Below are 25,532 nucleotides of genomic sequence, written 5' to 3'. Positions count from 1 at the left end.
CTCCAAAAGGAGTCCATCGCACGGTCGAACAGCTCTTACTGTCAGAAAGTTCTTCCCGATGTTTAGTTGGAATCTCCTTTCTTGTAACTTGAATCCATTGGTTTGCGTCCTACCCTCCAGAGCAGGAGAAAACAAGCTTGCTCCCTCTTCCGTGTTGACAGCCCTTGAGTTATTTGAAGATAGCTATCATATCTCCTCTCAGTCGCCTCTTTTCCAGGCTAAATATACCAAACTGCCTCAACTGTTCCTCACAAGGCTTGGTTTCCAGACCCTCAATCATCTTGGTTCCCCTTCTCTGCACACACATTCCAGCTTGTCAACGTCCTTCTTAAACTGTGGTGCCCAGAACTGGACACAGTACTCCAGATGTGGTCTGACCCAAGGCAGAATAGAGTTGGACTATTACTTCCCATGATCCACTTGATAGTGGATAGCATTAGCCTTCCCCCCCCCTTTTTTTTTTTGCTGCTGCATCACACTGTTGGCTCATGTTCACCTTGTGGTCTACTAAGACCCCTAGATCCTTTTCACATGTACTACTTGCAAGCCAGATGTCTTATTCTTAATAGAGTGAGAGCCCTGCCCTCTTTTCTGCACCTGGTCACCCTAGGGCGTACACAAATACCTGTACAGGTGAGCTCTAACTGCTATCTACCATGGGATTTGAGCCTACACATCCTGGATTTCACACATGCACTCCATGTTCAGACATTATGCCTGTGCGTGGGCATCTGGAGCTGCCAAAATTAAGACAGGTTCAAAGGTGAAGCAGGAAGACACATTTTCACTTTCCTGCTACATGTAGGGAGAAGGTAGAGGAGAGCATCATCTGAATGCATCCCTTGATTTCTCAAGGCAATCTTCATTGTCACAGTTGGAGCCGTCACATTTCTGAAATCCCACTGAGAACACTTGATGCCAAGGAAGGCTGGGGGATATCAGTTTGGATAGGACAGGTGCCTCTTTGTTATGCCGATTCTTCCATAGAATTTGAGGGCTGCTGCTGCTGTAGCAATGCAGGGCTTACAGAAATCTTCAAAGTATTGCCAGATTTTTCTTAACTGTGTAGTTAACCCAAAGGGCTTGTAGTATTTGTGGTGCAAAGCAGAAAAATCGACCATCAATCCCTGTGTGCAAAGCAGATTTATTGTAGAAAGTTTCTAGGGCGGGGGAATGAATTCAAAAAAGCAAACAAGTCTCAACAGTTCCTGTAACATTACACGCACTTCAGAACTCTGAACTACACATAATATAACTGTGACGACTGAGATGTTTCAGAGCTCTGAAGTACATGTAATGTAATTGAAGCAAGAGAGGATGTTTTTTACCCCAGGAGCTCTGATGTATGTGAAATATAACTGAGCCAGTTGAGTCTTGCTTGTTTCTTTGGATTGAGATTTATCCCCAGATGAAGAGCTTAGATATAGCTTGAAATGTATTGTGCTTGTTATCGTGCCTTTCTGCAATAAATCTACTTCCTTCTTAATGTCAGACTGTTGATTTTCTAATTTGTGTTGCTAGAGCCTGACCCTCTTGTCAGACTACCACGAATACTTTCATAGGGCTGCAAACCTATTTCATTTTTTAAAAGCTGATTAGCATGCTTTCTTCAGTGAATTGCATAGCCAATGAGTTTGCGAACACTTGTCTGAAATAATTAACTCAGGTGCATAATGGAGAATGTAGCAAGGGACTGAGAAATAACCTGCTGGAGAAATTTCGTAGATGGATTTGTCCCCTTCACCTCAAATTGAGGGGCTGACAGCTTCCCACATAATAATGCCTGCCCCTGCAAAGGGGTATGTGTGAGAGACATGGGTTTCCTTTACTGTCGTAAGCTTTGCCAGAGGCTTAGATGTATGCCCAACTGAAATTATCAGCATGTATCTGTGGAATTTTGTGAATGCTACAGCTTGCATGGTTTTGTAGACTGTAAACTGCTTTGAGGTTTTGTTTTCACAATCAAGCAGTATATAAATTTTATGAAATGAAATAAAATAGATATGGTGAAGGTTGTGCCAATCTTGAGGCAAGGGCAGTGGGGAATATTCAGTTTCCTCTGCCATTTGCAGTCTGGATGGAAGTTCTGGTTGCTTCAAAGCTCACATGGTGCATGTTGGTTGTTGCTGGAATCTGTCTGTCTCGAGAGACAATGGAGTGCACCTCCAGGGGTGAAGCCAAACAGCTGTGTTAGTCGCACCAAAGTGGCCTCCCCAGGGCACAAGTCAGGGTAGTGTGTATGGAGGTCCTGGGCTGCCTAGACAACAAGACCTACCACTTGGCTTCGATGATGTGGTCCAAAGGAAAGCAATTTGGCTACAGGAGACCAAGCCCTTTAGGTTGTTCACTAAGAAAATGTTATGTTGTTATTGTTCATTAAATTTCTATACTGCTCTTCATCTGAAGTTCACAGGGTGGCTTCCAATATAAAATCACAAAAATACATACCATAATAACAAACAAAAACAGTAAAAACAAACAAACACACACCCAACAGCTTAAAAGGTCATAGATTGTTAAATTAGCCATAGACCTAAGAGAAGAAGAGGAGTTCGGATTTGATATCCCGCTTTATCACTACCCTAGGGAGTCTCAAAGCGGCTAACATTCTCCTTTCCCTTCCTCCCCCACAACAAACACTCTGTGAGGTGAGTGGGGCTGAGAGACTTCACAAAAGTGTGACTAGCCCAAGGTCACCCAGCAGCTGCATGTGGAGGAGCGGAGATGCAAACCCGGTTCACCAGATTACGAGACTACCGCTCTTAACCACTACACCACACTGAAGAGGAATGTTTTTGCCTGGCACATAAAGATACAATGGCACCCAGGTGAGCCTCCCTGAAGAGAGCATTCCACAATTAGGGAGCCACCACCTAAAAGACCCATTCTCATGTTGCTACCCTCCAGACCTCTCATGGAGGAGACACACAAAAGAAGGGCCTCAGGTAATAATTGCAGGCTCGGGGTCGGTTCATATGAGGAGAGGCAGTCTTTGAGGAATTGCAGCCCTGAGCTGCTTAAGGCTTTATAGATCAAAACCAGCTCTTTGAATTGGGCCCAGAAAAGAATTGGCAGCCAGTGTAGTTGGGCCAGGACTGGTGTTATATACTCAAACCATCTTTCCCCAGTGAGCAACCTGGCCACTGAATTCTGCACCAGCGGAAGTTTCCGAACCATCTCCAGAGGCAGCCCTGGGTTTAATGCATTGCAGGAATCTAACCTAGAGGATACCAAAGCATAGACAACAAAAATTAGGCTATCCTTGTCCAGATAAGGACACAGCTGGGCCACCAGCCGAAGCTGACGGAAGCCACCAAGGCCACCTGAACCTCAAGCGACAGCAATGGATCCAGGAGTAGCCCCAGAATGAGAACCCGCTCCTTCAGAGGGAGTGTGGCCCCATAAAGAGCAGACAGCCTCCCACCTATCCAGCCTAGGGAACCAACTACTAACAGTCCCTTGTAGTCTCATCTGAACTGATCTTAAGTCTCTTGGCCTTAACCCAGTCCACTGGATAAGACCTGGCATTCAGCAATAGCAGCCACAGTCCCAAGGGCTGGCTAATAGGACAGCTGAAATTCCCCATGTTGGAGGAGGGGCTGGCATGGGGTGCAGTCACTAACTGCCTGTACCATGTGCCTCATACCCAGCCTGCCCCACCTTCCACACCGTACCTCCCTGAACTGCTGTGACCGGGGTCTCCCCTGCTCTCCCCAGCTCCTCTCTCCTCACTTTCCTGCCATTAAATATAAAACAATAAGTTGCTGTCCTTTTCACGACACCCCAAATCAGCTGCCTGAGATAGTCACCCCACTCTACCTAATAGCTGGGCCAGCCCTGTGGGATGGAGATTTTATACATAAGTAGATAATAAAAACTGATGATGTGATTCAGTTTATTGCACCATTTTTTGTTGCTGTGCAGCACAGACGGTTTTGAAAATAGAGAAAGGGGCTCATTATACTACTGGTTAAATGCATTTTTGCATTTTCTAAGCTGATAGGGGCCCAGTAACTCCATTCTGTGTGAGAATGTACCACTAGGTGGTGCTATCACAGAGCAAAGAATTACTTTGAAAAGGATGGCCTCTGCAAAATATATTTTCTAAATATTGTTCTGGTTAGGTGTTGGGGGTTTTTAAGTACTCCCTACCATGCTGACATCATCACAGAAAACATTTTGTTTGTTTGTGAGTATATTATTTACTGTGCACGTTTACCCACTCGATTCGGCGAGACTTGCTCCAAGGTTAGTGTTTACAGGACTGCAATCTTACAACAGCAGAACTGAAGCAGCAGTAAACAAAATTGAAAAGGCAAACTCGCTCTGTGAATGTAAGATTCTAATGTGACAATCTCTACAATAACATTAAACGTATTAGTTCTAGGAGCCCATCGTTCATTTATTTATTGTTTTGAAATGTAAGGGAGAAGGTGGTGTTTCAAATGTTGCAAAAAAAATTGTAACACATAGTTCCTCGTGAATAAGAAGCAATCAGCCGGCTTTTGGGTTGGTGGCATCATTTACTGCTCCTAAGCTCTAAGGATATGCAGGTGAGTAAAACAGAATGAGGGACGCGGGTGGTGCTGTGGGTTAAACCACAGAGCCTAGGACTTGCCGATCAGAAGGTCGGCGGTTTGAATCCCCGCAACGGGGTGAGCTCCTGTTGCTCGGTCCCTGCTCCTGCCAACCTAGCAGTTCAAAAGCACGTCAAAGTGCAAGTAGATAAATAGGTACCGCTCCGGCGGGAAGGTAAACGGCGTTTCTGTGCACTGCTCTGGTTTGCCAGAAGTGGCTTAGTCATGCTGGCCACATGACCCGGAAAAACTGTCTGTGGACAAATGTCGGCTCCCTCGGCCAGTAAAGTGAGATGAGCACCGCAACCCCAAAGTCTGTCACGACTGGACCTAATGGTCAGGGGTCGTTTTACCCTTTACCTTTAAAACAGAACTACCTCTCCTGGGATTTCCACACTGGAGAATTGCATTTAGATTTGGAGATCCTTTCTGAGCTAGGATGCACATTTATTTAAAGCTTCTCCCAGAGAATCTTGGGAGCTATAGTTTGCTGAGGGCCTGGAGAAGTATGGCTCTATCAGGGGGATACTACAGTTCCTGAGATTCTTTGGGGAAAGAAATGTGCTTTCACTATGCATTGAAAGTCCTTTAGTTGTATTGTGTGGATCTGACCCCAGTCTGAAGCAGGGATAGATTTAGCTTGATGCACCACAAGCACCCCAGGTGCTTGCATTTATCATGACCAGATAAATGTAACAGATGAGCAGGAAAGAAAGAAAGCAACAGTAATCACTCTACGTCTGAACTTGGTTCCCAGGGGAAAGGGATAAGATGAAAACATAGCACTGTGCAGCACAAATTAGAACTGAACTGTGTGCTACCGCATTTTTCACCCTATAGGGCGCACCGGCCCATAGGGCGCACCTCGGCCGTGGGGCTGGGGCGGGGGAAACCCGAGCTTCCCCCGATCCCAGCCCCCAGAACAGGCTGCTATCCGCAAGCCCGGCGGCAACTCCCGCTGGGCTCGCAAGGGGTGCGGACACCTGCGAGAAGCACGGGACGCCCTCCGGAGGGCACCCCGTGCTTCGGGCTGCAGGCTGCTGCCCGCAAGCCTTGCGAGCCTGCGGGAACTCCCACCGGGCTTGCAAGGCTTGCGGATAGCTTCCTGAAGCTTGGAGAGCGAGAGGGGTCGGTGCGCACCGACCCCTCTCGCTCTCCAGGCTTCAGCGAAAGCCTGCATTCGCCCCATAGGACGCACACACATTTCCCCTTCATTTTTGGAGGGGGAAAAGTGCGTCCTATAGGGCGAAAAATATGGTAATTCATCAGTGTGCGAAAAGAGTTCTAATGCACGAGGAAGGGATGCAGGTGGCACTGTGGTCTAAACCACTGAGCCTCTTGGGCTTGCCAATCAGAAGGTCAGTGGTTCGAATCCCCGCGACAGAGTGAGCTCCCGTTGCTCTGTCCCAGCTCCTGCCAATCTAGCAGTTCGAAGGCACGCCAGTGCAAGTAGATAAATAGGTACCGCTGTGGCGGGAAGGTAAACGTTGTGTCTGTGTGCTGCTCTGGTTTCCCTCATGGTGTCTCGTCGTGCCAGAAGCGGTTTAGTCATGCTGGCCACATGACCCGGAAACCTGTCTGTGTACAAACACCGGCTCCCTTGGCCTGAAAGCAAGATGAGCGCCACAACCCCATAGTCACCTTTGACTGGACCATCCAGGGATCCTTTACCTTTTTTAATGCATGAGGGGAAAGGTCTAGTTAGCCCTGCATTCTGTTTCCACAGGAAGCTTACAGGCAGAGCATAGGACGGCCTGATGAAAAAAGAGGACAGAGCTCCTGCACATTTAACAGTTATGTAACAGAGGGAATTTCAGCAGGTCATGCAAGCTGCAGCTGCTAAAATTCCCTCTTCTGCACAAATATTAATGAGGCAGGATTCCTGTCCATCTTTGCATTGGGCTACCCTAGCAGGCTGTAAAGGCAACAGTGTTAAAGCTGTCAGGTTGCAATCAGTGGTGCAGCTAGGTAATTTTAGACCCATGACTTAATGGGGGGGCGGATTTACAATTGTGTCTACGTTTTTGATATATTAAAGCAAAAAAAAAAGGAAAGCAAAATGCAGCTTGCCAACCCTGATGTAGGAAAAGCGTGTGCAGTCTTGCCATTTAAACTCACTTAAATCAAAGCACCATCTGTTTGCAAGTGCCCCTATCACCTGCCATTCTCTGGGTCCCATTTGCGGGTTCCTGGGCTTCATGTCTGAGTTCCAGTCCCAGTTGCACCACTGGTTGCAACCAAGAGACCGCCAGTGTGGTGTAGTGGTTAAGAGCGGTGGACTCTGTAATCTGGTGAACCAAATTATCCAAAATCATCTTCTTCTTCCAAGAAGTCTGCCTGCCCTACAGCTGAGGGGGAGGCAGCGGGCAGACCATTTGGGGCAGCGTGGAGCCTGTGGGCACCCAAGCCACTGTGTCAATCCCAGGAGAGATGCGTGGCTGGGGTATGCTGCAGACCCTGTTGGTGAGTGCCGCCTGGCATTTTGTCACCCCCCTCAGTGGTGACACCTGGGGCAGCCCACCCTCACTGCACCCCCTTCCTCCGCTCCTGTCCACGATTGGAGAAGTTGCTACGGCTTAGTCTCTTGTAGGGTTAAGAAGAAGAGAAGAGTTTGGATTTGATATCCCGCTTCATCACTCCCCTTCAGGAGTCTCAAAGTGGCTAACATTCTCCTTTCCCTTCCTCCCCCACAACAAACACTCTGTGAGGTGAGTGGGGCTGAGAGACTTCAGAGAAGTGTGACTAGCCCAAGGTCACCCAGCAGCTGCATGTGGAGGAGCGGGGAAGTGAACCCAGTTCCCCAGATTACGAGTCTACCGCTCTTAACCACTACACCACACTGGCTCTCACTTCTTGGAGGCCTTGCGGAGCGCCCTGCACCAGCTGGCCCCACCCCACAGGCGGCTGGCCCCCCTCCTGGGCGCAGGGCATGAGTGCCACCCCAGGCACCCAATCGTCTTGCTCCACCGCTCTGCCCACCCACCCCTTTCACTGTCTACTCTGCAAGCAGGGTCTCAGAAGTGCTGTGTTGCTGCAAATGGAAGCGGTGTCGATAAGCAGGAGAAGGAAATCTTGAAGGATTGTGGCCTATTCATAATTATTATTTTTCTGTTAAGGTTTAATACGGTGTTTCCCAGCCTGGTATCACTCCCATTATCCCTGGCTATGCTGACTGGGGCTGATGGAACTTATTGTCTAAAGCATGTGCAGGGCGCTGAGTTGGGGAAGGCTGGTTTAACAGCATCTTCTTTAGCAAATGGCACTTTGAGAGAGATCACAGATTGTTCAGGGGTTTATTTTTTTTACTGTGCCACTTGAATTCCAATCTCAACGTGATTGATGTATGTACGGAATTTATTCCGTGGCCTGATACGCATCGTATACATTCATTTAAACGTAATATGCTTCCACTTAAGTTTATGCTTCTCCTTTTTTTTATTTCCATGAATAATCAAAGCGGGGAGGGGGGAGAACGACTCCAAAGCTATTTACAGTTTATTAATTCTGCTCATAATAAAATGGAATGGAGGTTTGGAATTGCATGCTTTCTTGGCTGAAAGATAACTGCAGACTTCTCCCCCCTTCCCCCCAATATAATGGACCAGTAACAAAGCTATTACAATGATAACGTCTCCATTTATAGATAAATCAAAATGTATATTTTCCAAGAATTGAGAAAGTTAATTGAAAGTCTATAGTGCCTGCCTTAGAACTTTAAGGGCTTTTCTTGCTTCTATATGTCTGGCCCATATGATAAAAAGCTTGTAAAAATTAATTGTATTTTGCCGTGTTGCCAATGCTTTGTGCACAAAGAGCAGGCCTTAAACCACAGATGGGCAAAGGAACATTTGTGAACTACACTGGTCGGCAGATGTGGGACATTAGCGAACTTGATTAAATATAGATTAACTGGGTCTGGGATTATATGAAGTTTTTATTACACTTAGTGGGCTTTCATTTGGCCTCCCTTCAAACTCAGGGTTGAGTTGGATGTCCAGTTGTTTTCCATCATGTAGTGCCTTTTTTTTAGTGCAGTGTATCACGTGTTTGCTCAGAAGAAAATCCCTCCGGCTTTTGGTGGGCTTACTCCCAGGAGAAGGGTGCCTGGGATTGCAGCGATTATCCTTCACCTCACAACTGGCAGAAACTGAGCTGAACTGGAAAATGTTCACAGTTAAAATCTCTCAAGCAATAATTCCTGCAGAGAGAAATCCATGCGCCAAGAGGCTAGGGGAGAAGATCTAGGGCTGCCAGGATGAAACATGGAGAATGTGGCCCTCCCATTGATTTGTTATCTAGTCTGTCTGTAAGAAGGTTTGTTGGCACAGGAAAGGTAGCCTTGGACAGCAATTGGTATTGTTTTTAAATATGCTATTCAGTTCTTTCCAAAAGATGACATGAGCATGTGTTTGCGTGTCAAGGCCCTGAGCCCCCCCCCCCATTTGTTGAATAACATGGACATCAGTAGTTTAGGCTAATGGGCAAATTAAGGCCACAACTTTATTGGTTACAGAATGTGAGTGGTATTGGCTTAGGCATTAGAATTGAACCGACTATATACAGCATCTTAAAAAGCAGAGACATCACCTTGCCATCAAAGGTCCGTATAGTTAAAGCTATGGTTTTCCCAGTAGTGATGTATGGAAGTGAGAGCTGGACCATAAAGAAGGCTGATCACCTAAGAATTGATGCTTTTGAATTATGGTGCTGGAGGAGACTCTTGAGAGTCCCATGGACTGCAAGAAGATCAAACCTATCCATTCTGAAGGAAATCAGCCCTGAGTGCTCACTGGAAGGACAGATCGTGAAGCTGAGGCTCCAATACTTTGGCCACCTCATGAGAAGAGAAGACTCCCTGGAAAAGACCCTGATGTTGGGAAAGATGGAGGGCACAAGGAGAAGGGGACAACAGAGGACGAGATGGTTGGACAGTGTTCTCGAAGCTACAAACATGAGTCTGACCAAACTGCGGGAGGCAGTGGAAGACAGGAGTGCCTGGCGTGCTCTGGTCCATGGGGTCACGAAGAGTCGGACACGACTAAACTACTCAACAACAACAACAACAACAACAACAACAATATCTGACTCCTGCCCGCCCTGCAGGTAGTCCAGTAAGGGTCAACCACCAGTAGGGGGAGCCCTGTTGATGTACATCAATTGGGAGCTTCCCCAGGGTTTAATTTAATTTAATTTAATTTAATAATTTAATTTAAGCAACAGCTTAAATTACAGTAAGCCACGCCCCCGGCCAACCGGATTGGTCATCCAGGAGCATGATGCGGCCGGGACTCCCCTATGACGCGGGGGGCATTGCCATGTCCCTGCTCTGCATGGTGAGATCACGTGGCCTGCCCGCAACACCGCCCCACAGGGAAGTGGAGTGGCCTTATTATTGTTGTTGTTATTTATTTAATTTATATGCCGCCCTATACCCAGAAGTCTCAGGGTGGTTCACAGAATAAAATCAAAATATAAAACCACAAAATACATAATCAAAAGAAAAAGAAAAAAATAGCCTTGAAATAAGTGTAGGAAGTGGGGAAATTAGCTTTGGTTGTTGAGCAGACAGCATCCTCCTTGAGCTAAATTTAAATAATGATTACAGAGTAAACATTGATAGGCCCAAACCTTCTGGAGACATGGGCAGTAGATAGCATCGCAGCAAACATCCAGTATGTTGTGCCTCACTTTTGAGGGCTAGTTTCAGCTTTCTTGTGGTACAACCTTGAAGCTTTATGAAAATCTGAAAAAAATGGTTCGATTGGACACCATCTGGTATACAGGCTGAGACGCTACCTGCCCGTGGACTATCTCACCAGAGTGGTGCATGCTCTAGTTATCTCCTGCTTGGACTACTGCAATGCGCTCTACATGGGGCTACCTTTGAAGGTGACCCAGAAACTACAACCAATCCAGAATGCGGCAGCTAGACTGTTGTCTGGGAGTTGCCGCTGAGACCATATAACACCGGTCTTGAAAGACCTACATTGGCTCCCAGTATGTTTCCGAGCACAATTCAAAGTGTTGGTGCTGACCTTTAAAGCCCTAAACAGCCTCGGTCCAGTATATCTGAAGGAGCGTCTCCACCCCCATCAGTGGCGTAGCATGGGTTGTCAGCACCCGGGGCAAGGCAGGTAATTTGCGCCCCCTAACCCGTGGATTTGCGCCCCCTAACCCTAACCCCCAGATGTTGCGCCCGGTGCGGCCGGCCCCCCCTGCACCCCCCACGCTACGCCACTGACCCCCATCGTTCTGCCCGGACACTGAGGTCCAGCTCCGAGGGCCTTCTGGCGGTTCCCTCACTGCGAGAGGCCAAGTTACAGGGAACCAGGCAGAGGGCCTTCTCGGTAGTGGCGCCCGCCCTGTGGAACGCCCTCCCATCAGATGTCAAAGCGCTAAACAACTACCTGACATTCAGAAGACATCTGAAGGCAGCCCTGTTCAGGGAAGTTTTTAATATGTGACATTTTAGTGTATTTTTCATCTTTGTTGGAAGTGGCCCAGAGTGGCTGGAGAAACCCAGCCAGATGGGCAGGGTACAAATAAATTATTATTATTAGGCTTCACAAATTAACTTGTGTCACAGGCATGTATGGCTGTACAATACTGCTGCTGCTGCTAAGGCTCTGAGAAGCCACCCTCTCTGGTATGGTAGCATATAGAGAAGGAAACAGATATGGTGGGTCAGGCTTGAGCTTTATGGCAAGGGTGACTAACTTGGTGCGATGGCAACAGGTTAGCCACCCTGCTCTAGTCTGAAATCACCATCTTCTTGAAATGTGCACAGAAGGCAAGTGCAAGACAATGCTTATTGGTGATACCCAACTGTAATGAGTATGGGTTGTGTTGCTGCCTCTCCTGGCTATGTTGCCTGGTTAAACCTTTCTGTCTGGACAGCCCTTCACTTCGTGGCTGCCTCAGTCGCTAGCAGAATCCGTCAGTGGGCGTTTCTTAAACCTTTTCCAACATAAAAGTTGTTTGACGCCAAGTCTCCTCCTACTCTCCCTGTGCGGAAGTCTTCTGCGCAGGGTGGGCGTGGGTAGCGGAGGACCCATGCTCTCCCCGCTGGTGTCCGGTGAAGAGTCCTGGAGCCCTCTCGCCGATTCCCCCATCAGCCCCTCTATATCCCTGGTGTTACGCTGTTGAGCTGCCTCTCTCCCTGCTGGGCCCTTCTCCAGCATCATTTGAGAGCCTTCCCTCCGCCTCTAGCTCCGATGTCAGTTCCCTGACACCAACATCAACGTAGAATCATAGAATTGAAAGGGACTCCGAGAATCATCGAGTCCAACCACATGCGATGCAGGAATCTCAGTTAAAGCATCCGTGACAGATGGTCATCCAACCTCTGCTTTAGGACCTCCAAGGTAGGAGAGTCCACAAACCTCCCAAGGGAGACGTTTCCACTGTCGAACAGCTTACTGTCAGAAAGTTATTCCTGATGTGTAGTCAGAATCTCCTTTCTTGTAACTTGGTTTGAGTCTTACCCTTCAGAGCAAGAGAAAACAAGCTTTCTCCCTTTTCCATGTGACAGTCCTTAAGGTACAGTAGAACCTCGGTTTTCAATCGTCTCGGAAGTCGAACGTTTCGGTTTCCGAACGCCGAAAACCTGGAAGTAACTGCTTCAGTTTTCAGACCCTTTCCAGAAGTCAAATGTGCCACGTGGCTTCTGTATTGAGTTTTCCATAAGTAAATGCTTCCAGAAATGCATGCTTCGGTTTTCAAACACTTCGGAAGTCATAACGGTCTTCCAGAACGGATTACGTTCGAAAACCGAGGTTCCACTGTGTTTGAAGATGGTGGTATATCTCCTCAGTACAATTGGGTTATACAGTGGTACCTCTGGTGGCGAACAGAATCCGTTCCGGAGGCCCATTCACAACATGAAAAGCCCGCAACCTGAAGCGCCATATCTGCGCAGGTGCGTGGCACGATTTGGTGCTTGTGCGCATGTGCAAAGCATGATTTGGCGCTTCTGCACATGTGCGAGTGGCGAAACCCAGAAGTAAGCCTTTCAGCCGTGGGACACAACCTGAAAAAAACATATCATGAAGCAAACGTAACATGAGATATGACTGTACTGACTTTACTGTTTTGTATGGTATTGTGAACTGCCCCTGGAAGCTATTCGGCTATTACAGTGGTGCCCCGCAAGACGAAATTAATTCGTTCCGCAAGTTTTGTCGTCTAGCGAATTTTTCGTCTTGCGAATCACGAAATCCCATAGGAATGCATTGAAAATCAATTAATGCGTTCCTATGGTCAAAAAAAGTCCAAACAAAGCCAAATTTGGTACAACAACAGTTTATTAACTGCTCTTTAAAGTCACACATACTGTAAAGAGCAGTTCAAAAATTGAAGGGAAAATTAATTAACTTTATAAACAAAACATGTCTTTGTTTTTAGACAAAGGAAACAAAGTCGCGAGACGTTTTCGTCTTGCGAAGCAAGCCCATAGGGAAATTCGTCTTGCGAGGCAAATCGAAAACGGAAAAACCTTTCGTCTAGCGAGTTTTTTGTCTTGCGAGGCATTCGTCTTGCGAGGTACCACTGTATTATTATTGTTGTTGTTGTTGTTATTTTATTCCGTGTTTATATGCTACCTTTCCATTAAAAATCTGAGCTCAAAGCTACTTACAGCAAATTTTTGGAGTGGCCTTACACTCCCTCTCAGAAGGGAGGCTGCCCATTGGATAGCTCAGTTGGTTAGACTGCAGGGGTCAGCAAACTTTTTCAGCATTGTACCTCAGACCTTGTGGGGGGCCGGACTATATTTTGGAGAGAGAAAAATGAACGCATTCCTATGCCCCACTAATAACCCAGAGATGCATTTCAAATAAAAGGACACATTCTACTCATGTAAAAACACACTGATTCCCGGACCATCCGTGGGCCGGATTTAGAAGGCGATTGGGCCGGATCCGGCCCCCAGGCCTTAGTTTGCCTACCCATGGGTTAGAGCACAGTACTGATAATGTATGAGGCAGCTGCCTATTCCTGCATTGCAGGGGTTGGACTAGATGACCCTCAGGACCCCTTCCAGCTCTAGAATTCTAGGATTCTAAGGGACTTCCTCACCCAGTGCCGGCAAACAAGTGGTTTTCCTCTAAGGGCAATAAAAAGAAAGATAGTCATTGTATTGGATGAATAAGTGAATGTCAGGTTATCCCCATCTCCAACAAGGATGCAAAATAATTATCTCAACAGTCCATTTTACCCTAAATGCATTCAAAATTGATGTCAGCTTTAAGACTACAGCAAATGTGCTCTGTAGAAAGACATTGCTTTCCTTTAGTATTAATTTTTGGACTGGCAGAGAGAAACAAGTGGTTACCGTTCATTTAAATTTAGGAACTTTTAAAAAGGTGCTGCTTGTATCCATTGGCTAGCTTTGACAAGAAGAAAACTTGTGTAGTCTGCACAATTCACAAATGTGAGCTGGGCTGCTAGACGTACCACCTAATGCATGCATCTAAATTTGCTGCTCTGACATCCAGAGATATACTGTATTTTTCCATGTATAACACGCCCCTGTGTATAAGACGCTCCCTATTTTGGCGGACTCCAAACTAGGAAAATGGGAGGAGATTGCCCAGAGTTGTTGAGCTTTCTTTGGGGGGGGGTGCCCCACAGTTGTTGAGCTTTTCTTAGCAGAAGCCGCCAATCGTCCGCCCAATTGCCACAGCAAATCAACACCATCCCTTGCCACAGCCACCAATAACATGTCAAATAGCCGCTGACAATCTCCGGGTCGCGGCAGCAACCAATCCCACGTCCCCCTGTTGCACTATCAGTGTATAAGACGACCCCCCCCTTTTGGCATAATTTCAGAAGAAAAAAAGCCTCGTCTTATACACGGAAAAGTACGGTATATATATGACAAGAGAATTATTCATTCTTCCTCTTGGAACTTACTCCTTTTTTTTTTGCACTGCTCTATAGATTTGATTCCCTAACTTTAAGGCACTTCGTATACCTTCTAGGACAAGCCCTGTAATAAATTCAGTTTCAATTCAATAAATGTCTGCGCTATCAAAATATTTCATTGTCTCAGCTGCTGCCTATGTAGTAAAATGTGATTTTTCTCTGGGAAACCTAGCAATCCAGGGGGAAATGCTGGCAGCTTAACCATTCGGTATGTTTGTGATTGTGTATGTGTATAGGTATAAAATTCCCTAGTAAAACATAAAACAATGATGCCTAGAATATTAATTGCTATGTCTGTCTTGATTTTATTTATATTCTCAATTCAGTGTTTTCTATGAGGATAGTGGTGGTGCTGGCCGTGCTCTGATTTTGTACTTTGCTTTGACAAGGTCCACCTTCAGTGCCCCTTCACCACACAGCAAGCTCCAAAGGTCAGTGGTCTTCTGAATGTGCATGCCTGCTTTCCTGTTAGTGAGTTTGGAATTTTGTTTCCTTTATTGCCATTATTATCTATTTCGTAAAATTTGTATACCGCTTTAAGGAGCGTCTCCAACCTCATCGTTCAGCCCAGACACTGAGGTCCAGTTCTGAGGGCCTTCTGGTGGTTCCCTCACTGCGAAATGCGAAGTTACAGGGAACCAAGCAGAGGGCCTTCTCGGTAGTGGCACCGGCCCTGTGGAACACCCTCCCATCAGATGTCAAGGAAATAAACAACTATCTGACTTTTAGAAGACATCTGAAGGCAGCCCTGTTTAGGGAAGTATTTTATGTTTGATGTTTTATTCTGTTGGGAGCCGCCCAGACTGGCTGGGGAAACCCAGCCACATGGGTGGGGTATAGATAATAAATTGTTGTTGTTGTTGTTGTTGGGGAAAACCTCAACATGCACATACAAATTTTACTCTTTTCAATTGCTCAAAACTGAGTAGCATCAGCATTGAATAGTACTGTATTTTTCGCTCCATAAGACGCACTTTTTCCTCCTAAAAAGTAAGGGAAAATGTGTGTGCCTGTGCTGGTCCGGGGGGGGGGGTTACCATGCGGCGTGGTTAGGAACTCTGGCAGAAAGCAGGACAGGGTGCCGGCAGGAACAGGTAATCAACGGTGTTGCTCCTGCAACCTGGGACTGGGTGGGCTGGCCTTTATCTCTTCTGAGGCATAGGGCTGCCCCCGGTCCACAGGTGACTCGCCTCTCCTGGCCTGGAGGCGAGCACTCATGCTGCGGGAACTTAGTTCCCTCCGCCTCTCTGCCCTGAGCCTCTGCAGCTCAGGAGAGGCTGGAGGGTTACTGGACCCAGAGGCAACCTTAGCTTCCCCTGACGGGGGTGAGAGTGGAGCACCTGCAGGCATCAGGAGCCAGAGCAGACTCAGCTGGTGTCTGCTCCTGAGGATCCGGCACAGGTGAGGGCCCTTCAGGTTCAAGCCCCTGCCCCGGCTCAGCCGGCCCTGGAGGCGGGGACTCCTGTGCAGGCTGGAATTCCTCAGGTTCAGCCTCTGAATCAGACTCCCAGGCCATCACAGTGCGTCTTATGGAGCGAATGCAGGCTGCGCAACTATCGCTGAAGCCAGCACAGCAAGAGCGAGAGCTACGCAGCACCTCTTCTTCTGCTGGCTTCAGCGATAGCTGTGCAGCTTGCTCTGGTTTTTCAGGGAGTTGGGAGAAAGGATGTAGGGCAGCCCATCAGTCCCTTCTCCCACTTCCCGGAAAAGCCAGCAAGAGCCGCTCTATCTTTAAAGAGCCGCGTCACGCGAGTGTGTCTGATGCTCTTGCTGACACTTCTTGTTTTCCTCCTCTAAAAACTAGGTGCTTCTTATGGTCAGGTGCGTCTTATAGAGCGAAAAATGCGGTGCTCACACTTCATGGTTGGGTACTTTGGGGAGCAACTAATTAAAGGGGTGGTAACAAGACCTTCCAAGTATCCCTATTTTCCAGGGATGCCCCTGATTTAGAGAAGCTGTTCCAGTTTCTGATTTGATCCCAGAATGTCCCTTTTACTTAGAATGTCCCTTCTTTCATTGGAGAAAGGTTGGAGGGTATGGAGTTATCCGATCCCCGAGCTGTCTGAAGGCAGTCCTGTATAGGGAAGTTTTTAAATGTTTTATTATGTTTTTATATATGTTGACAGCTGCCCAGAGTGGCTGGGGCAACTCAGTAAGATGTGTGGGATACAAGTAGTAAAATTCTCATTATGGAATGGGACATCCCTGTTTTCATCGGAGAAATGTTGGAGGGTATGGGTAACTATTCCCCCTCAAAACTGTATGCTTCTGGAATGGAATCTTTCTGTTTGTCTAGTAGCTAATTCAGATTATATAAGGGGAAAACTGCTCACAAGCATGAACCTAAATGCCACTTCAGAAATAAGAACTGATATCCAACCTCAGTGGTTTCCTGGCTTTGAAACAATGATAGTCTGAAAGATCATATCTCCTTATATGAACCTGCCTGGGTGCCAAGTTCCACTTTCCATCAATATCAGAAGTGCATTGGTGGTGATATATGAGAGAGAGACTTTTCTGTGGCTGCTGCCTTATTATGGAATTCCCTCCCAGGAGTGGTTAGGCTGGCTCCTTCTTTGTTATCCTTCTGCCAGCAGGCTAAGACCTTCCTATTCAGACAAGCCTTTCAAAACTAAGGTACAGTTTTGATTCTGATCACAGGGCTGCTGTCAGGGCAATTGTATTTCAATTATTGTTTTTAACTGGTTTGTTTTTATTGCTCTGTATTTTATGACATGCGGGACACGGGTGGCGCTGTGGGTAAAACCTCAGCGCCTAGGACTTGCCGATCGCATGGTCGGCGGTTCGAATCCTCGCAGCGGGGTGAGCTCCCGTCGTTCGGTCCCAGCTCCTGCCCACCTAGCAGTTTGAAAGCACCCTTAAGTGCAAGTAGATAAATAGGAACCGCTTACCAGCGGGAAGGTAAATGGCGTTCCGTGTTCTGCGCTGGCTCGCCAGATGCAGCTTGTCACGCTGGCCACGTGACCTGGAAGTGTCTGCGGACAGCGCTGGCTCCCGGCCTCTAGAGTGAGATGAGCGCACAACCCTAGAGTCTGTCAAGACTGGCCCGTACGGGCAGGGGTGCCTTTACCTTTATTTTATTTTAAAGGGGTACCTTTACCTTTATTTTATGACATTGTAAGCAGCCTTGAATTCCAACTTGGAAGAAATGTGGGCTATAAAGATTAACAACAACAACAACAACTCTGATAAGTCAGAGGAATTGTTCTCCCCATCCTGGTTACTTAGGCTACAGTAAATGCAGTTCTCTTGGATAAAGAAATATTTTTGCAGAGTTCTCAAATGTATCAACAGCTGTTTCTGGATCCCCCCCCCCCCCCCCGGTCTCTGTATCAACTACTGCCAAATTAATTTGGCCTTAGTTATGAAGGAGATTTTGAAAGAGTGGTTAGATCAACAATTTCAGCTATTCATCATAGCTGTTCTGTATCAGGTCTCCTTTGGGATGGGTTGGCAACACGTGTGGACTAAGCAGCAACAGTCATAATGTGTTTTATTCATTATCTTTTTGCAAGCTATTCCATTTAGAATCGAAAGTGTTTCTGGTATATATAGGCACTTTAGCCTCTATCACGCAACATATATTATGCTAGTGTCTGTAAAAGTTAAGCTGTTCTCCTCCTGGGATTTCAGCAGCAAGCTTTGCAGTTAAGCAGCAAAATTAGAATATCTGCTCTTTTGCAAACTCCGCTCCTCTCGGAAAAGAGCAGAAGACATAATAATATGTCTTGTTTCTTGAGTAAAAGGTTGAAAAATCTGGACCTAAATGTAGAAAAAAGCGCCAGCTTTAAGCAACTTCCCCTCTGTCTTGTTTTTTTTTTAAAAAAATAACAATATTGTTCTTGTGTGCTATATAAAAGTACCATTGCAAATACTCCTAGAACAAAATGTGGCGTAGAAGCACTCGACAACAAACCCACTGAAATAAAGGAGAGTTGCACAACAACACAGTTGATGGTGGGTATGGTATATTTGTGAAATCTGTGCAAGATTCAGGAAGGAACCCAATTATTGCTGTCTTTTTTCTTGGGTATTGCTCTGAAGTATTCACATAATTATTTACATAACATACTCCAGGTATGTTATGGTACCTGGAGTACCTGGCAAATGGTGCAACTGTAAAGGTAAGGAAAAGGTAACCCCTGGACAGTTAAGTCCAGTCAAAGGTGACTATGGGGGTTGCAGCACTCATCTCATTTTCAGGCCGAGGGAGCCGGCATTTGTCCACAGACAGCTTTCCGGTTCATGTGGCCAGCACGACTAAGCCACTTCTGGCGCAACGGGACACCGTGACGGAAACTGGAGCGCACAGAAACACCGTTTACCTTCCCACTGGAGCGGTACCTATTTATCTACTTGCACTGGCGTGCTTTTGAACTGCTAGGTGAGCAGGAGCTGGGACAGAGCAATGTGAGCTCACTCCGTTGCGGGGATTCGAACCGCCGACCTTCTGATCGGCAAGCCCAAGAGGCGCAGTGGTTTAGACTGCAGTGCCACCCACGTCCTTGCAACTGTATACAGTGGTACCTCGGGTTAAGTACTAAATTCATTCCAGAGGTCCATTCTTGACCCGAAGCTGTTTTTAACCTGAGGTACCACTTTAGCTAATGGGGCCTCACGCTGCCACCGCGCCACTGCCACGCAATTTCTGTTCTCATCCTGAAGCAAAGTTCTTAACCCGAGGTACTATTTCTGGGTTAGTGGAGTCTGTAACCTGAAGTGTATGCAACCCGAGGTACCACTGTATGTGTCTTCTTGGGAAACGTCCCATTGAGTTAAATGGGGCTTAAATTTGGTAAGTGGCCTAAGTGAGGAAACGTTTTATATAAAAGATGGAACAGCTGGGCTGAAGCCATAAGCACTATAAATGATTTTATCCATTATCAAAAGTGTGTGTGTGTGTGTGTGTGTGTTTTAACACATGTTATGCACAGTTTGCACCCGATCATCTACATTTTTGGCATGATACTTCCACAGATTATATAGATTCCTCTATAGATCCCTTCTCTTGCTTACACATTAGCCAAAAAAGGAATAGTTCTGGTCTCAAACCTTTAAACCAAAGGGGTGGAAAAATAATTTAAAGGTATCTTCTTTTAAACGTGCCCTGACAATAAAAAACAATAATTCTGTGGAGAGCACCCAAGGGTTGGGGATCGGTATTGGCTATCTAAACCTTTTAAGAAATTATTAGTTCCCAGATGTTGGAACAAAAGGAAGCATTTTTTTCGTTCTACCCAATAGCCTGTTTTTTAAAAACAAACAAACAAACAAGCCAGCAAACAAACAAACAACTGAACATGAATGATGATCCACTGTTGTCCTTGAAATCTCTATATTCTGAGTTACGAAAGTGCCTACTAGCAATGCAAGCGAGAACATCAAATGTCCTTTCAGTATAACACAGCCACTATGCTAATTGAATTTTCTTCCTGGGTGATTACTTACATTTTAAATGTGGACTCTGGTTTTGTTTATTTAATATTTCCCCTTTCCAGTTATATACCATTGGGTGTGATTTTTGGAATAAAGAAGGCTGTTCAGAATTAACATGCTTTCTGTAAAGCAAGGAGGGGAGGGAGAAACGGGAGTTGCCGCAAACAAGGCACTTTTAACATCTGAAAGAAGTGTTAACACTTTATTTACATTTAAATTAAAATGGAAACTTATTTGTGTGTTATGTTTCTGAAAGGTGTGTGGCACATCTGCAGAGGCCTATTGTTTATTCATGCCGTAAATCCTTTGAAATGTGTTAAAATGCTTCCCACTCATTATAAAAATCCTGCCACCCATGGATTAGGACTTTGATGTCACCAATCCTCCTTCAAAGGGTTCTTTCAATGCTATTAATCACAGTTTAGCCTCTGAAGATATGTAGCCAGAGAAAACATTTGGACATCTTGTGCGCCACTCACTAAAAAACTTTGAAATGTATCTGGGATGGCTTGCACATGAATGGTCCACATCACTTCCTTTCTTCCTCTCCAAGGTTTTATTTTTAAAAAATCCCCCTCCCAGCTGTCTCACCCCCCCCCCTCTCTCTATATATATATTTAAGTTGTCAATGAATATTCTCCATATAAATCAACATACGTCTGTTGACTCCCAACATCTATCACACAAAATGGGCACAATCCAACCAAAGCTGGCCACTTTTCAGTCTCCTTGATTTCAAGAAGAAAAACATAAGCGCATACTTAATCTTCCTTTTTGATGGGATGGGATTCCAAGGTGTTTAACTTGGGCTGGATCAGGCCCATTATTGTTAACCGATTAGTCAAGGCGGCCTTTGAAATCGTAGCCCCAGAAGGTCATGAAGTTCAAGCTTCTTATCCCACCCCAAGGCAAATTCTCCACAGGTCAACCTCCCCCCATGGGTTAATCTACATCATCCAGATTAGATCCTGCTACAATGGGAAAGCCACTTACATCTGAAGAGCAAGCAAAGTTTTAATGTCAGAAAATCAATGATGGTTTTATCATGTTCTCATAACCTTTGAGTCGGAGGTGGCGCCTAAGTGCATCAGAGATCTTGAGAATCCACGCGCAGTGGATTCTGAGCAGTGCATGCGAGTGCTGATGAGCGATCAGTTGTTCATTATCTATCTCCTCCTTAGGTACAACTCAGATTCTCGGACGCTTACCAAGCCAAGATGCAGTAGCCCCCATGGACTATATTCACAAAACCTTTTTATATAATGCAGTTGTACATTGGAAGTTGAATGGAATCCATTCCGGACGTCCATTAGACTTCCAAAACATTCGGAAACCAAAGCATGGCTTCTGATTGGATGGAGGAAGCTCCTGCAGCCAATTGGAAGCTGCGGAAGCCCCGTCGGACGTTCGGGTTCCAAAGAATGTTCACAAGCCAGAACACTCACTTCCGGGTTTGTTGGGTTTGGGAGCCAAAATGTCTGAGTATCAAGGCGTCCGGGATCCAAGATACGACTGTACAAAGAAATGGGGGGGGGGGTGGATAGAATCTTGAGTCTTCCACATCGTAGTACAGATAGGAGGGTAAATTAGGTCATATTTTTGAATGTTCGGCCATTGGGAAACTTCCTTGCATGTAATAGATTTATGTATAAGCTAAAAAAGCTGTAGCTTAGGGCCCCACTCTCTTGGGGGGCTCCAAAAAATGTAAAGAAAAAATAAACTGGATGTACATTTCCAAAATATAAGATAGAAAACCAAAAAAATAAATAAAACCTACATACATCAACAGTGTTTTGTTTTGTGTTGTGTAGGCTCCTGTGATGTACATATTTTGTTATGTGCAAATGGCTTTAGATACCTGTTAGGTCCATAAATTACCATATAGCATATATTCAACACAAAACCAGCAACAATTTGTTGTTGACAAAGGACAGCTGGACATATAAAGGGCCCCATTACCTTCAGTAGCTTAGGGCCTCATCAAACCTAAATGCGGCCCTGTAGACGTCCATAGTTGAAGTCAGCAAATGTGTCTTCTTTTTTGCTCTTCAAAATATGGCAACCCTACTGGGGAAATGGCATATTGGAGTTTTTGCAGAGAGTGCAATCCTACACCATCCCCTTAGAGGTGGTATACATAGATCTGTATGTGCAAAGCTCATTGCTATGTAATACAATAAGTTCTGCAATAACCTTCCTCTTCTTGGCCTGTTCCAGCTATCAGGTAGCATTCATTTGTGTCTTGCAGATATTGCTTTTCCTAGGCTTTTTGCCCATTGTCTAAATTTTTGCTTTCCTTCCTTCCCTCCTTCCTCTGTCTTTTTAACAGGCAACTTGGCTCAGGCGAGAGCCAGAGTGACAGCGGCATCCAGGTCTTTGCCTCCACAGCTCAGTGCTGGTCGTATCAAGGTCAGTACACACCCAATGCCTTTGACTGCATATTTGAAAAAGTGATCTGTAATGCACTGTGGTTATTCCGAATGCCAGATACTTTACTGTTTCACGTCCACTTGGTTTACATTAGCAGGGGATCGGGAGTTTGTTTGTTTGTTTACAACACAGTGATCAGACAAAGATAATTACCGTATTTTTCGCTCTATAAGACACACCAGACCACAAGACGCACCTAGTTTTTGGAGGAGGAAAACAAGAAAAAAAAATATTCTGAATCTCAGAAGCCAGAACAGCAAGAGGGATCGCTGCGCAGTGAAAGCAGCAATCCCTCTTGCTGTTCTGGCTTCTGGGATAGCTGTGCAGCCTGAATTCGCTCCATAAGACGCTCACACATTTCCCCTTACTTTTTAGGAGGGGAAAGTGAGTCCTATAGAGCAAAAAAAATACGGTATATTTTATTCAAATTATATGTTTTCTTACTGTTCACTGAATTCTTCTCGGAAACTGTTCATTTGTAAAATCCAAATCATCTCCGCCCCCCTCCTCCAAATAAACTTTATAAAATGGGGGGTACACTTTTTAAAAAACAGGTTTTGCTAAATCCCCCTCCCCATTTAATAGGGGAATCTCTCTTTTGATCATCATAATCTTTTCCCGCCGTACTTTTGCCTAAGCACTTCCCTTTCAGTTGCACACACAGGAGGATTAATTTGTAATCTTCCTCTGGGGAATGATTCATTAGTTTGTCAGCAATCAAACACACAGGCCCTTAGGCCCCACCCCCGATCCTGGTCCACATCAAACATATAGGGGTTTGAACATGCCTGTCTGGATCAGGTTTTTGCTTATGAGTCAGACCAGTAGTTTGGCAGAAACCAGGGACAGCGCTAAGCTTTTTAAAGCTTCTTCACACGATCCTCTCCTCTTCCCTATGTATCTAGTTCTCTTGGGAGGGAATACCCAAACATTAACTCTTAGGAATCGCCTTGTCTGGAGCATACAAACATTCACTTAATAGCCCTGCTGAACTAGCCATTACAGATATATTCTCCCCCCTCTCTCCTATCACTGATCTGGTTAAACTTAGCAGATCACGCAAAACTGTCTTCATGCTCACGAGTTTCCCCGCCTTGCTGCTTGCTGCAGTTCTGTTTTACTGAATTTATTTATTTAGCAAGATTTATAGGTCACTTAATTTTATTTTTTTTAAAGTCTGAATGGTTTGCATAATAGTAAGTAAACAGACTTTAAAAACAGCAGACAGTGAAATGATCAAACTATGGATCAGAACAAGCAGTTTTATGCATACTAAAATGTGTTTTATTCCCTATCGGGGGGAAATGTGGGGCATAAGTAAAATTATTATTATTATCAGTGCATTTTTCCTGGGGGAACGCAGGGGTACGTATACCCCTAAACATTTTGTGAATCTATGTACTTTTGTCCATTTACTGTATTTATTTTTCCCAATTTAAGCTATAAAATGGTGATGTTCTTGAGTCAAAATGAGACTACCCCTAAACATTTTTTTAGTGAAAAAAGTGCACTGATCACTACTACTACTACTACTACTACTAGTACTACTACTACAGGTTTGGAGAGGGCTGCCTAAACAAAAAAGCTCTTAGAAGATGTCAGAAACAGCACAATGAAGGTATCTGCCTAATATCAATAAGCAGAGAGTTCCAGAGAATATGTAGGTGCTGCCACGTTAAAAAATTGATTTCCCACAAGTAGGGAATGAACACTATGTGGCGCTTGTAAGAGTGCCAGTTCAACAGCTTGAAGCAAGCAGTCAAGTGGGCACATTTGGAGCAAGGCATAAGAAAGAAAGAAAGAAAGAAAGAAAGAAAGAAAGAAAGAAAGAAAGAAAGAAAGATCAGCTTCTCCTTTCTGTCTCCCAGATTCCATCAAGCACGATTCAGCCCTGGAATCCTTCCCCATCTCTTCTCTGGAAATTAGCCAGAAAGGCTGAAATTTTCAGCCTAATCAGAAGAGTTCTGAAACACCTCCTTTGCACCATTCCCTGCGGACGTTCCCTGCAACGCTAAGCAGAAGGATTGATATTTACTTGGTCATGTGACCTTCTGAAATGTTTGATGTGATCTCTGCTGATGCAGCAATCCCCTTCCTTGTGCTACATTATAGGACTTCACTTTACAATCTCCCTCCCTCCCCTGCCATTTAAAGAGCCCCATGCATTTTCTTTGTCACCTAGTCATTCAAAGGGTATTTTAACACTTGGGGGGGGCAAGAAACAGCAGCTGCTTTGGATTACGAAAGAGTGGCTCTCTGTTTTAACTCTCTCACCTTGTGCGTTCTGTCCAAGTCTGATCTTAAAGCCTGTTTTCCCTCCCACCCTCTTCTGCCTGTATCTGCTGTGATGCTGCTTAGCATTTCTTTCTTATCCTTTCTGTTTTGCACGCAGTCTCCCAAGTATCTCCTCAAGGTAAGGCCACACGATTGCTATCTTGGGAACAGCAGTCCTTTTTCTGCCTCTGCTTGCATCCCCTTTGAAAATATCAGCCTTTATCAGGAGTAAGAAACACACTGCGCGATCTGAAGGCCACTGCTTTATATAACGCAGGTGGAAAGCTGCTATTCTCTGGTTCAAATGTTCTTAGTTTAATACACAAATGCCACCTGTTCACAGCAGATGGTGACCTGCCACAGAGCATTTGTGTGTGTGTGTACGCGCTAAAATGTTTCTCTTGCACCATGCGAACAGAGGGCAGCTTGTTTTCTCTAATTTTGTTGAACTATGTGATACAACAGCACAAAGCTGCTTTTGATTACTAACTAGGGGGGGGTGATATTTTTAATTCACAAAGTCAGCTTTGATTCTTTTTTTGTGAAAAATAAAAAAATAAAATAAAGAACAGCTGTAGTGACAGCGTAATTAAGGTAAGGTGCGTAATGAACAATATACTTGTTACCCATATACTACGTTGAACACACACAAAAATGTTTTTGCTTTGTTTTAATGGAGAGCGTTCGCAATTTGGCGGCATGAACCAACTAGAGACGTGAAGTAATGAAGAAGAAAGTAATTTAAAAGGGGAAATACTGTTTTGTGTTCAGTGACAAGGGTGATGTTGTGACTGTAGTGATAGCTGACTTCATGCTTATCATGGCTGCCTGCAGCACGTCAATCACTGCTGAGACCCATGTCCATTTTTG

General features: G+C 45.4%; 1 protein-coding gene across 1 annotated transcript in view; it reads left to right on the top strand.

Moving 5' to 3' along the window:
• The window catches only part of MYO3B (myosin IIIB), a 292,153-nt gene that overhangs the window by 167,167 nt on the left and 99,454 nt on the right, over positions 1-25,532 (top strand). Inside the window, exons 24-25 of the mRNA XM_083467558.1 lie at positions 22,288-22,367; positions 24,781-24,801. Coding sequence (XP_083323684.1) covers positions 22,288-22,367; positions 24,781-24,801 — 101 coding nt within the window. The remainder of the gene's footprint in view (positions 1-22,287; positions 22,368-24,780; positions 24,802-25,532) is intronic.

This window comes from Podarcis liolepis (assembly GCF_965112155.1).
Source record: "Podarcis liolepis genome assembly, chromosome: 1".
Taxonomy (NCBI): domain Eukaryota; kingdom Metazoa; phylum Chordata; class Lepidosauria; order Squamata; family Lacertidae; genus Podarcis; species Podarcis liolepis.
The sequence above is the reverse complement of the archived record's forward strand: the minus strand, read 5'-3'. Positions and strand labels throughout refer to the sequence as shown.